The sequence below is a fragment of the Peromyscus leucopus genome, chromosome X, assembly GCF_004664715.2.
Source record: "Peromyscus leucopus breed LL Stock chromosome X, UCI_PerLeu_2.1, whole genome shotgun sequence".
Lineage (NCBI taxonomy): Eukaryota > Metazoa > Chordata > Mammalia > Rodentia > Cricetidae > Peromyscus > Peromyscus leucopus.
In genome coordinates, this window is record NC_051083.1 from 24,713,142 (window position 1) to 24,725,288 (window position 12,147).

The 12,147-nt window shown below is 39.1% G+C and overlaps 1 protein-coding gene across 5 annotated transcripts in view; it reads right to left on the reverse strand.

Moving 5' to 3' along the window:
• The window catches only part of Mid1 (midline 1), a 337,431-nt gene that overhangs the window by 16,935 nt on the left and 308,349 nt on the right, over positions 1-12,147 (reverse strand). For all 5 annotated transcript variants that reach the window (XM_037199266.1, XM_028885945.2, XM_028885941.2 and 2 more), the window contains one exon: positions 10,671-10,814. In XM_037199266.1, coding sequence (XP_037055161.1) covers positions 10,671-10,814 — 144 coding nt within the window. The remainder of the gene's footprint in view (positions 1-10,670; positions 10,815-12,147) is intronic.

Genomic DNA, 12,147 nt, shown 5'->3' on the forward strand with positions numbered 1-12,147 from the left:
GTAATGTGGAAGCTAAGTGAAATTAGACCTTTTCTCCCCCAAGCTGCTTTTTGTTATGGTGTTTCATCACAGCAGTAGTCCATCTAAGACAATAGCCTTCTCATTAGGTCAGTGCAGCAGGAAACCCAGCACAGATCAGCCAACTCCATCCAACTTCTAATGGAAGCAATTTAAAAGTGATAAACAAGGTGGTCTATGATCCTGTATTATTGTGGATTCAGAGAAACCTGAGGCACCAGTAGCACTTTAGGGGCAGCTTGACACCCAGTGTGGACCTTGGGAAAGTGTCCACAGGATTTTTAACCAGCTACATCCCTGGGAACTCTGGTCCAGAGTGAAGTAGGGCTGCTCTTCTGTCTTCATTCTGCAGGATGTGGGTTGAGAAACAGGCTGAGGATTTATGAGGCTTGGAAGAACATGTAGGAAAAAGGAAGCCCATTTTGTTTTGCAGCTGACTGATGCTAGAAACTTCTTTTTGGTATCAGGCCCAACTTTCCTCTCTCCACCCATCAATCTCCATTCCAATAGAGCCTTTTCCCATTTCCCTGGTGAATAGGCTGTCATGAAGTTTCCTTTCTCAGTACTAGTCGCTGAGAGAATGCCAGACCCTTCCACTTCCTGAGGTACTCCAAACTCACCTCCCCCTCTCTTTCCTTTTTAGTTCATTTGCAAGTCAAAGGGTTAGTTCCTTTGATCTCAAGGCAACTTACACCTAACCCAACTCTCAAGCAACAATTCCCCAAGAATCTAATCTTTCTGAGAGAAGAAATTCACGAATACACATCTACACCAAGCCACAAATATTTGCATAGCATTGCAGGATAGTCACAGACTCCCTGAAGTCTGACTTTGATTTATATACTAAATGCTTTTTCCAACTTGTGACTTAAAAATTGCACCTGGGTCCACTGTTGGTGGGAATGTAAACTTGTACAATCACTGTGGAAATCAATATGGCGGTTTCTCAGAAAATTAGGAATCGAACTACCTCAAGACCCAGCCATACCACTCTTGGGCATATACCCAAGGAATGCTGATTCATACCATAAAGATACATGCTCAGCTATGTTCATAGCAGCACTATTTGTAATAGCCAGAACCTGGAAAAAACCTAGATGCCCATCAACGGAAGAATGGATGGAAAAAATGTGGTACATATACACAATGGAGTACTACTCAGCAGAGAAAAACAATGAAAACATGAAATTTGCAGGCAAATGGATGGAACTAGAAAAAAATCATCCTGAGTGAGGTAACCCAAACCCAGAAAGACAGTCATGGTATGTACTCACTCACATGTGGATTCTAGATATAAAATAAAGAACAATCAGACCACAACCCATAGAACCATGGAGGCTAGATATATAGCATGGAGGTCCCTAGGACGACTGTGGCTTATAATAAATTTCGGTTTTACTCAATTATTGAAAAAAATAGCCAAATGAATGGAAACACATGAACTATGAACCAAAGGCTGAGGGTCCCCCAGCTGGATCAGACCCTCTGAATAGGTGAGACAGTTGATTGGCTTGATCAGTTTGGGAGGCAACTAGGCAGTGGGACCAAGTCCTGTGCTCATTGCATGAGTTGGCTGTTTGAAACCTGGAGCTTATGCAGGGACACTTGGCTCAGTCTGAGAGGAAGGGACTGGACCTTCCTGGACTGAGTCTACCAGGTTGATCGCAGTCCTCGGGGAGGATTTGCCCTGGAGGAGGTGGGAATGGGGGGTAGGCTGGGGGTAAGGGGAAGGGGTGGGAGGGGGGAGAATAGGGGAACCCGTGGCTGATATGTAGAACTGAATGGTATTGTAAAATAAAATAAAATAAAATAAAATAAAATAAAATAATCCAAAAAAAATTGCACCTGGGATTATAACATGTGAGAAGAACTTTTAAAAACTCTGTTTTGAAAATCATTCATATTCTTTGTACCATTTTTGGGGTATGTTCATGTGTGTATAGTGTGCTTAAGAGTACACATGCATGCACAGGCCAAAAGTTGACACCAAGTGCCTTCCCTTAATTGTTCTCTACTTTATTTATTAAGACAGGATCTCTCCTTGAACCTAGAACTCACCAGTCTTGCTGGTTTGGCTAGTCAGCTTGTTCTTAGGATTCTCTGGCTGTGTTCTAAATGCTAGGATTACAGGTGGCCACAATGCCTTTTGGTTTTATGTGTTGGTTCTGGAGATCCAAATATTGGTCCTTATTCTTGACCAGTAAGCACTTTATCCACCGAATCATCTCTCTTGCCTCACAGGCTCTGAATCTTGAGTGAATAGTATTTTTAGGTGCTCCTGTAAGTCATTTGGTCTCATGAGATTTTTCTGTCACTTCTCTTTATTTCTACCTGTGAACATTTTTTTTTAGTCACAAGACCTTGAGACTTGAAAAAAGTAAGCAAAAAGCAAGGAAATAACTTGAGACTCATAGAAGAGTTTGAGTGTGCGAAACTGCATTTAATACTGAGTAGAAAAATTAAAAATTAAAGACATCATCTATTTCTCCTCAATTTGTCTGTAAATATGCACCTATATTTTCTTCCCAAGTATTCCCTGGGTAAGAAGAAAACATCCCAGTTGGCCATCTCTTATCCCAAAACAAAGCTTCCAGTACTGGGACTGGGTTACATCCAATTGATTTGTTGGCCAAAGGGATCCCATGGAAATCCCCAAACAACCCAGGCAGTTGCCAAGAGAATAGGTTGCTCTCATCAAATGGAGAGGAGGTCCCATTGCTAAAGACCACATCTATACAACTCATGAAACATGGAGAGGTCAAGCTGCTGCCTACATAGACCCTTCACCACTATGTTCTGGTGTCTTTGGTATGGGAAGGTACTCTGCAGGCTACCAAAAGAGAAATGTAAACATCAATCCAGCAACAAAAATCTTGGATCTACGATGCTGTCTTTCCTGCAAAATGTGCTAGTACAATGGTGGTACAAAGCTTGTGGGAGTAACCAATCAATGTCGGATTTGAGTTAAGGCCCACTCCACAAGATAGAACCCGTACTGGACTCTGGTTGGGTGACCAAGAATGAGAGACCAGATAGTCCAGAGACCTAGGATCAGGGCTTTATTCAGCCATCATTAGGGAAGCTTCCTCCTGTAGCAGATGGGAAAAGATACAAAGACACAGAGCCAGCCATTATGCAATGAGAGAGACCTTGGACACAGCTAAATGATGTCTCCATCAAATCCTTCCCCTCAGGGAGAGCTCAGGGAACCACATGGAAGAAGAGGCAGGAGTGTAAAAGAGCCAGAGGGGATGGAGGACACCAGGAGAACAAGGCCCTCTAAGGCAACATTAGCAAAGCTTATATGAATTCACAGAGACTGATGCAGTATGCACAGGACTGACATGGGTCTGCACCAGGTCCTCTGTGTATATATTATAGCTTTCAGTTTAGTAATTATTTTCAGGGTTTTTTTTTTTTAACATTCTAACCACAGTTCCCCTTCATCCTCTCCTCCCAGTCTCTCTCTCTTCTTCTCCCTGCCCCCGCTTCTGGTTTAGTATTTTTCTGGAGGTCACAAGTGAGTCTCTGATTCTTGTTTCTGCTCTTAGGACTCTTTTCCTTCTGCTGGGCTGTCTTGTTCAATTTCAGTGTGATGGTTTTTGTTCTATCTGATTATATTTTCTGTTGCTATGTTTTGTTATCTTTTAGAAGCCTGTTGTTTTCATTTTTATTAAGAAATTTTTTATTCATTTTACATACCAACCACAGATCCCCCTTTCTTCCCTCCTCCCACCCTTCCAGACTCCCCTGCCCCCCACCAACCCATCCCCCATTCTGTCCTCTGACAAGGTAAGGCCTCCCATGGGGAGTCAGCAGAGCCTAGTATACTCAGTTGAGGCAGGTCCAAGTCCCTCCCCCTCCAAGGCTGTGTGAGGTGTCCCACTTTAGGTACTGGGCTCCAAAAAGCCAGCTCATGCCCCTTGAGCAGATCAAGCCACACAACTGTCTCAATTATGCAGAAGGTCTAGTCCAGTTTAATGTGAGACATAAAGGCAGTGGATCTGGATGAGAGGGGAGGTATCAAGGAACTGGGAGTAGTAGTAGAAAAAAGGGATATCAGGATATATTATATGAGAAAAATATTTCTAATAAAAGAAGGGGAAAACAAGAAAATATCCCCAAATGCTATGGTGACAGGAAGATCTCCCTACTCTACATTTTCTTTGATCCTTTTCTCATTATACCTTGTTTTAGAAAACAACTACAACAAACCCTGTATTTCTGGAGCCTGCTGCAGCCAAATATTAAATTTTGAGCCAATCAAAATAACGTCATTTTGAACTCTATGATCCAGTCCCCGAGATACCTATAATTTACTAGAAGACATTGAATAATATTATTAAAATAGCAATAAAACAAAATTAACTTTTCTATCTTAGGATAGTCCACTCATATCCTTAGGTCTTTGTCAACAGCAGTCAGGCATGAACGCCAAACAATAGCAGCATTCAGCAGATTCAAATGAGAATCTATCAATTTCACTGCTTTTGCACTGTTCCTGTTTAATTGCACATGTTACAAGGAAATGACTACAGAGGTCAAAAAGGGACAAAATAAAAATGCTTCAGAAAACTCTACAGTCACTGTATAAGCCTGAAGCTGGGTTTATTGTAGTTGGGGATACTTTCAGCAACACCATAAAGCAGATGTCTAAAATTGGTACACACTGCAACTTGGCTTCCAACCACAAATATTAACAAAGATTTAATGTATCAAACCCTCCCCACAAAAAGCCAGGGTGTGAAACTGACTATCTTGATTATTTTGAAGACGTCACCAATTTTTTCTTTGAATATTAGCGGAGTAAAATTTTACTAGGTAGCTTTACAGTGAGCAAGCTACCATCATAAACACTAACCAGTTTTTTTTTTGCTTCCCTTTATATTACTAATATTGCCAGGATAATGATGGATAATTTATTGAAAATGCCAAGAGAACAACACTGAAAATTTTCTTTTGGGGCATTTATGTGGGGGTGCCTTGGGGTGCGCCTCACATATGTTGCTAGTGTTGGTCTTATACCAGCCTGTACCACCTAATTTCTTGCACATGGCACTATGCTACCCTGACACTACACTGTGCCTAGTCTGGTGGGTAGGTTTGCTTCATCTGTTTATGAAACACTCACATGATTATCTTGACTGAAACTTTACTTTCTCCCAGACTTTTCTGGATGCTCTGCTATTCATGACTGCAACTCAGGTAAAAATATTAAAACAACAAATGAAACTAGAAGATCATTTGTTCATAATGAAGCATAATTGAGCCTTTTAACTTTATACAGTATTTTTCATCGACCATGAGTCAGAAGCATTTCTCTCCCACTGTAGCATATTAAATGATCTTAATTACATTGGGGATTTGAGAGCCTAGCATGGAAACAGCAACTTTGCCGCAGGACATTGTGCAGTGTGGACATTGTTTGCAGAGGCTCTCTATGGATTCTCAACAACTTTTGTCTCTTCAAACAGTTTGAGCAGAAGAAAACCATTTTTATTTCTTCATTATTAAAATAATATATTCTTAATAACTTTCATGAATGAAATATATACGTATAACTATTTTACTTGATGTCCTCAAGAAATGTGACTTCTGCTTATTTTGCAAATAATAATAAGAGCTTGCTGGCAAAAGACCCCAATTTGAGATTTTAAAAGAACACATGAAAAGTAGTTTTGGTAAACATTGTAAATTAAACATGTATCTATGTGCTAATAAGAAAGTTAGTAACACACGTAGTCATAATTCTATCAATAAAATGACAAAAGCAGTATCATTAATTTTGTATTTGGATGTGCACATTTATGAGAAATTTAATGAGATTAAATAAAGTTCAAAGATATTATCTAATTCCTCCTCACTAAAGCCAGCTGAAAGTAATTAACTATGGTTTGTTCCAACAGGTGAGAGAACCATGACCTACAAACAATAAGAGATTGCCTAGTGGCACAAGGAGCCCTGGGCAGGTTTTGAAACTGTTTTCCAGTTATCAGTTGAGTTTTACCAATAGATCTTGTCAATGAAAAATATTCCATCAAAGCATAGGAGGGATGGACAAACAGCATTCACGGAGAGCCTTTCACATAGGGACTGTGTAAGAAGCTGTGATGAGATAATCCTGCTAAATATACAATGAGTAATTTTTCTCAGTCAAACAAAAATTGTTTCAGAGAAATGCAAAACTCTTCACATGGACCCAGAATTGCCCTTTCGGTTTTAAATAACTCCAAATGTTTTTTTTTTCTACTTATAAGATTCACTTATCAAGTTTTTGCTTATATAATATATAATATTCACTTATCTACATATTCTTGTCATCTTTTGCATTCCATATTTAAGACTGATAAAAATCTTTAGCTTAGTTTACCCAATACACTAGTAATATGATACCCAATACTCTAATAACTTTGATATAATTATTTATAATATAGTTAGTAATAAAATATAATACAATAACAGGAATATAATACAAAATAATTCCTTAAATGAAGACAAAAAGATATGTCTTGTGTTTTCTTTTCTATACTATACATTATATAGCATAGCTGTGTATGGGTTAATATATTATGGGTTCTGTATTAGTTAAGTTATACCTTAGATTTATTATGTAATATTATGTAATCCTGTAGATACTTGTTTGCCTTGCTTTAAATTAGGTTTCTTACATTTAGCTTATAGTACATATGTCCAAGATCAGTGAAATGTAAGTTCCTACTGCTACTAAAATGCATCTTAAATATCACCTGTCACCCCTCTGAAGGGCAATTTAGCAATGTCATTCACAATTAAAATGCAAATAATCTCTTTTTATCAATGATATCTCAAGAGATTACACTAGAAATTCAATTTTGCATGCACGAAATGGAAAATATGCAAGGATATTCACTGGGGTAACATTTGCAGACATTGGAAAGGAGCTAATGTTCGTCAGTAGAAGATGGGGAAGATAAATCAAGCTTTGAAACAGGACACCTTACTGCTTCAGGAAGAAATGAGGCAACTATTTGTGCCAAAATGGAATGGTCTCTTATTACACTTACTTTTAAAAAAAAGTAAATATCCACATATGGTTTGATAATACACAGGAAGGTAGAAAAATTGGCATTTATTAATGCCATGCAGCAAGACCTATACAATTGGGAAGAAGAATAATTTCAGAAGAATTCACAGTCTTAGGATGAGTGCTGCTTAGACTTGTCTCAAAAGGCATTTTGAGCAAGTAAAAGACAGTGATGATGTTACAGGACTAAATCAGCTCAAGGACAAGGAGTCTTTTCAGCTGAGTGTCATTTAAAGATCTTGGTTAACCCTACACCTTAGTGAGTTCCCACGAAAGGCCTATTGTTCTCTTTGCTTCTAGCCCATTCTGTCCCCTCTCCACTCTGTGAAGTGCTGTCACAATTAAGCTTCGGATTGTGCACCTGAACATGACCCTCCAACATAAAATTCTCTGGTCTAGTACTTGTCTCTGGGTTTAAGCGAGTGATGCCTGAGAACATGTGCTTTCTGAAGCTAGCTCCATGGTTATGCTTCTTCCTTTTCTTTTTCACTGCTTCCCTTTCCTCACGGAAATTTCCAGCCAGGCATCATCAAGTCAAATCTTCCAGTATGTTCTACTATTCTAACTGTTGGTTTTGCTGTCTGCAGATAGACACAGTTATCTGCAAATACCCGTAATATTCTGATCTAGCCCCTTGATGCCACCCTATGTCTTGACATAAAAGTCTCTTTTTAAGGAAAAACTCTGCCCACTGCTCTCTTTCTTCTCTCTTCTGTTTCCTTCCCAGGAGGTGCGCACCCTCAAACCAACCCCCTTCTCTCTCTCTCCTCTTTCTTTCCCTTCCACCCTCTCCCTCTCCCCCCCTCTCGGTCACCCTCTTTCTGTCTCTCTCTGCCTCTTTATCTCTCTACTAGCAAACTCTCCATGTGGATGCATCATCTGGGTTGTTTATCACTGGCTGCGACCACCGCCATGCCCCACATGGCGTGTATCTGCCCAGCCTGCTTCATCTGCCAGCATGGCTTCCTTCACGCAAGGGATATAAATCCTCGGTGTTCTCTGAGTAATAATTCATGACAGTGACCACAACCTTTCAAGACTTAGATTAACTGTAACTTCCCTCCAAGGCCTTTTTGTCACATCCACTTTTGACTTCTCTCTGTTCTCTACCTACAAAACAGGTTGCCAAAACCGTTCTTGACATAACATTTCATGAATCACCCTTCCACTCATATATTCCACACTCCTGAAAAATTGCAAGAATTTTATGAATGCTTCCAAAGGCAAACCAATTAGGGCAAGGGAGAAAGAAGGAAGGAAGAAACGGAAGGGAGGGAGGGGAGGAGGGAGGGAAGGAGGAAGGAGGGGGATTAGAGAAGAAGAGGAAGAGAGAGAGAGGAAGAAAGAGAGACAGGGAAGGGAGAGAAATATCTGAGAAAAGTGTCTATGAGGGGGTTAATATGGATCCTTTGCACTTTTGTCAATGTGAAGCTAGTGTCTTTCTGTATTACTCTTACAATTAATCTTAAACCAAATGTCTATTTAAAGCACCATGCACCTCAGAACAATATGTACTATGACAAAAAAAGTTGAGAGAGAAGAGGATTCTTATAAAAAGTACATTAAACTGATATTGATGTATTCAAAACATCTCTGGAAAAATGACTGCTATTGTATTCTACTTTGACATGTTCTGTATTTTCATTGCTGTGCTGGCTAGTTTTCCTTCAAGCTAGAATCATTTCGAGGAGGGAACTTTGAGAAAACGTCCTGCTAGGTAGGCCCATTGGAAAGTCTGTAGAGAATTTTCTTGATTATTGACTGGTATAGGAGGGCCAAGGTCACTGTTCACAGTGCCACCCTTGGGCAGGTGGTCCTGGGTGTTATATGAAAGCAGGCTAAACAAGTTATGAAGAGCAAGCGTGTAAGAAGTGTTCCTCCATGGACTCTGCATCAGTTGCTGCCTTGACTCCCTGCCATGACTTCCCTGGATGGTGAACCATAAGCTGTGAGATGAAATAAACCCTTTCCTCCACAAGTTGCTTCTGGTCATGGTGTTTTATCATAGCAATAGAAACTAAGAAAATGACGAAAAACGGTTCAAATTTGTTGCCCTGGAAAGTGATTTCTTCTAGCACTTTGCCGATTCTTCAATTTATTTTAAATAGCTCTGTTTTATGGGTAGCTATTGCTGTTTGAGCTGGTCATAACATTCATAATGCCAACTGTCAAGCAAGCATGTGTGACAGAGGAGCGCCTCTGCATTTCAGGTAAGCCTGGTTCTTCCTAGGAGGTGCTGGTTACTAAGATTTGAAGTCGCAGTCCTAAACTACCTCTGAATGGCACCGGGTACTTAGTATTCTTTAGCTGTTCATTTTACTAAATTCTTATCATTTTTTTCCGAAAACCGAAACATTTAGTAAAGTTTATAAAATTAAGTGCATGATAAAGTGATCAAAGCATGTTAACTACCACCCAGAAACTCCTGTTCATCCTATGAACCATCATATGTACAAACATATATACAATATACATGTACCCTGGATCTGAGACCTGAGCCACTGAAAGAAACACTTTAGCCCTGAACCTAGAACCTAAGAAACATGCCCAGCCCTAAAATTAGAGCCAAAAGGCTAAAAGGGCCAGTGAAAGAAACATAGTTTGGCCATGAAATCAGAGCCAACTCTGCCCCTGACCAACAAAACTAACCAGTCCCTGAGCAGGAAAACTTCTCCCTGGATAAACTCCACCTCTAAGAAGCCCTGTATAAACCCTCTGCCTGTTCAGTTGTTGACTGTCATATACCATATATATATATATATATATATATATATATATATATATATATATATATGTGTGTGTGTGTGTGTGTGTGTGTGTGTGTGTGTGTGTGTGTGTGCAGGGAGCAGGATATGTGTTTGTGTGTAGATATGGATGTGTGTACTCATAGCTGCATGTGTATGTGGACTCCATGGTCAACATTGAGTGTCTTCCTTTATTCAACTCCATTTTGTTTTTTGACCCAGGGTCCCCACTGAACCTATGACTTGCTGATAAGGTTATACTGGCTGACCATTGAACTCATAGCGTTTTCTTGTCTCTATCCTTCCCAACACTGGGATTGCAGGCAAATGTCACCATGCCTAGCTATTTTACATGTGTACTAGAGTTCCAAATGCTGTTCCTCGTGTTTGCAAGACTAATACTTTTACTGAAAGCTGTATCCCTAGTTCCCTCATATATTTCATCCCAGTGACAGTTTCTATATTTCATTCAAGATATAATCAACCTCCTGATTAATATATATTTTTAACCTCTAAGAATGAACCTTTAAGCGAAAATATTTTGATCTTTAAGTTAAGAATTGATAAATGGATTTACTTTGTGTATGTTGTTACCAGTTGCTTTCATTAAACAACATATTCATGAGCTTCATCCATGTAGTTTTCCAACTTCATTGATATTTGACCAGCTGTTTTCACTACTGCAATACAAGTGAGCATTATCCCTTCCTTAGACAGGAAAAAGAAACCAATAAATATTGTAATTTTTTCCTTCTTTATCTACCTTTGGTGTTTATATTCCTTCACCCAGTTTACCTGAAACACAGTCATCAAATTGAGAAGTAAATAGGCCATGTGATACTCACTAACAACATTGGCTTGTCCAGTGAATATGGTGTACTGGAGTTCATAGGAGACCACACTGAACTCATCGTCCGAAGTCCAATGAACAGTGATGGTATCATAGGAAGCCGTGCAGAGCTCTTCTCTAATTGTGGGAGGGTTGGGAGCTGTGGGCATCAAGAATGCATATCAGTGGAGCAGTAGACATCATAGGGATCCCATTCTGGAGATACATAACTGTTAAAGCAAGCTTTCCTAAGTAGGTCTACCAGGACTGCTATCCTAGATATGGAGATTTCAGTTCCAAAGTGTTTAGTTATCTACTTAGGGAATTTGTTTGTTAGTTGTTGTTTGTAATCAGTGTGGCTAGAGTCCACCAGACAGTAAGACTTTATCTCAATTTATCATTAGAATATATTTAGGAGACTAAGCAAACAATAGCTTCTTGTATGTAAACAGAAACACATTAAAGAAAAAGTAACCAAGACAAATTTTCAAAAGCTCATTCACTTTGGGGGTGGGGTTGGAAAATTTTACCGTAAATGACTAGGTGGTAATTTTAGGTATTGTAGGCCAGACTGTTGCTCTTGCAACTACTTAACCTTGTCATTGTGGCATGACAGCAGATGTAGATAATTTGTACATAAATGAGTATGGCCACGTTCTAGTAAAACTTTATTTACAAAATAGCCACAGGAACTGATTTGACCTGAAACCCACTTTGCCAGCCTCTTATCTACATGACACCAGACATTTGAAAAATATCATTTGTTACCCCATAGCAAATCAACTAAATAATTGAATGTTTTCTTTTATTAGATATTTGATGCCTTGCTAAAATTATTGGTGCATTCCTATTTTCTTTTCATTTTTCAATTTATAGGTGATATGCTTAATCAAAAATATCAAAATTAACAAGAAGTCCTCTTAGGAATACATTTTTCTTTACTAAGAAAATCATGAATGCTTGTATTTCATTGCCTTTATCACTACAAAAGCCCTTGGTTTTATTTGTTTAACACAGTCATTAGCCAAGAAGTTTAAATCCTATTAAAATGATTTCTAAATAACATGCGCTGAATTAAATCCAATAAGTAACTTAATAAGTAGAATAAATAAGAGAATACAAGGCTACAAGTGTTTTGTGTTGGCAATAACATTATAAAGCAGAGGTTGGTAAACTATAGCTATTTTATTTTATGTATGTAGGTATTTTGCCTGCATGTATGTCCATTCATCATGTGTGTGCAGTGCTTGTGAAGGCCAGAAGAGGGCATAAGATCCCCTGGGACTGCAGTTACAGACAATTTTGAGCTACCATGTGGGTGCTGGGAATCAAACCTTGGCTCTGAGGAAGAACAGTCAGTTGTTGTTAACCACTGAGCCACCTCTCCAGCCCACAACAGCTATTTTTGTAAATAAAGTTTTATTGGAATACAGCCACGACTCACTCAGGTATTGTCTGTCTATGACTGTTTTCACACAACAGCAAAGCTGAGT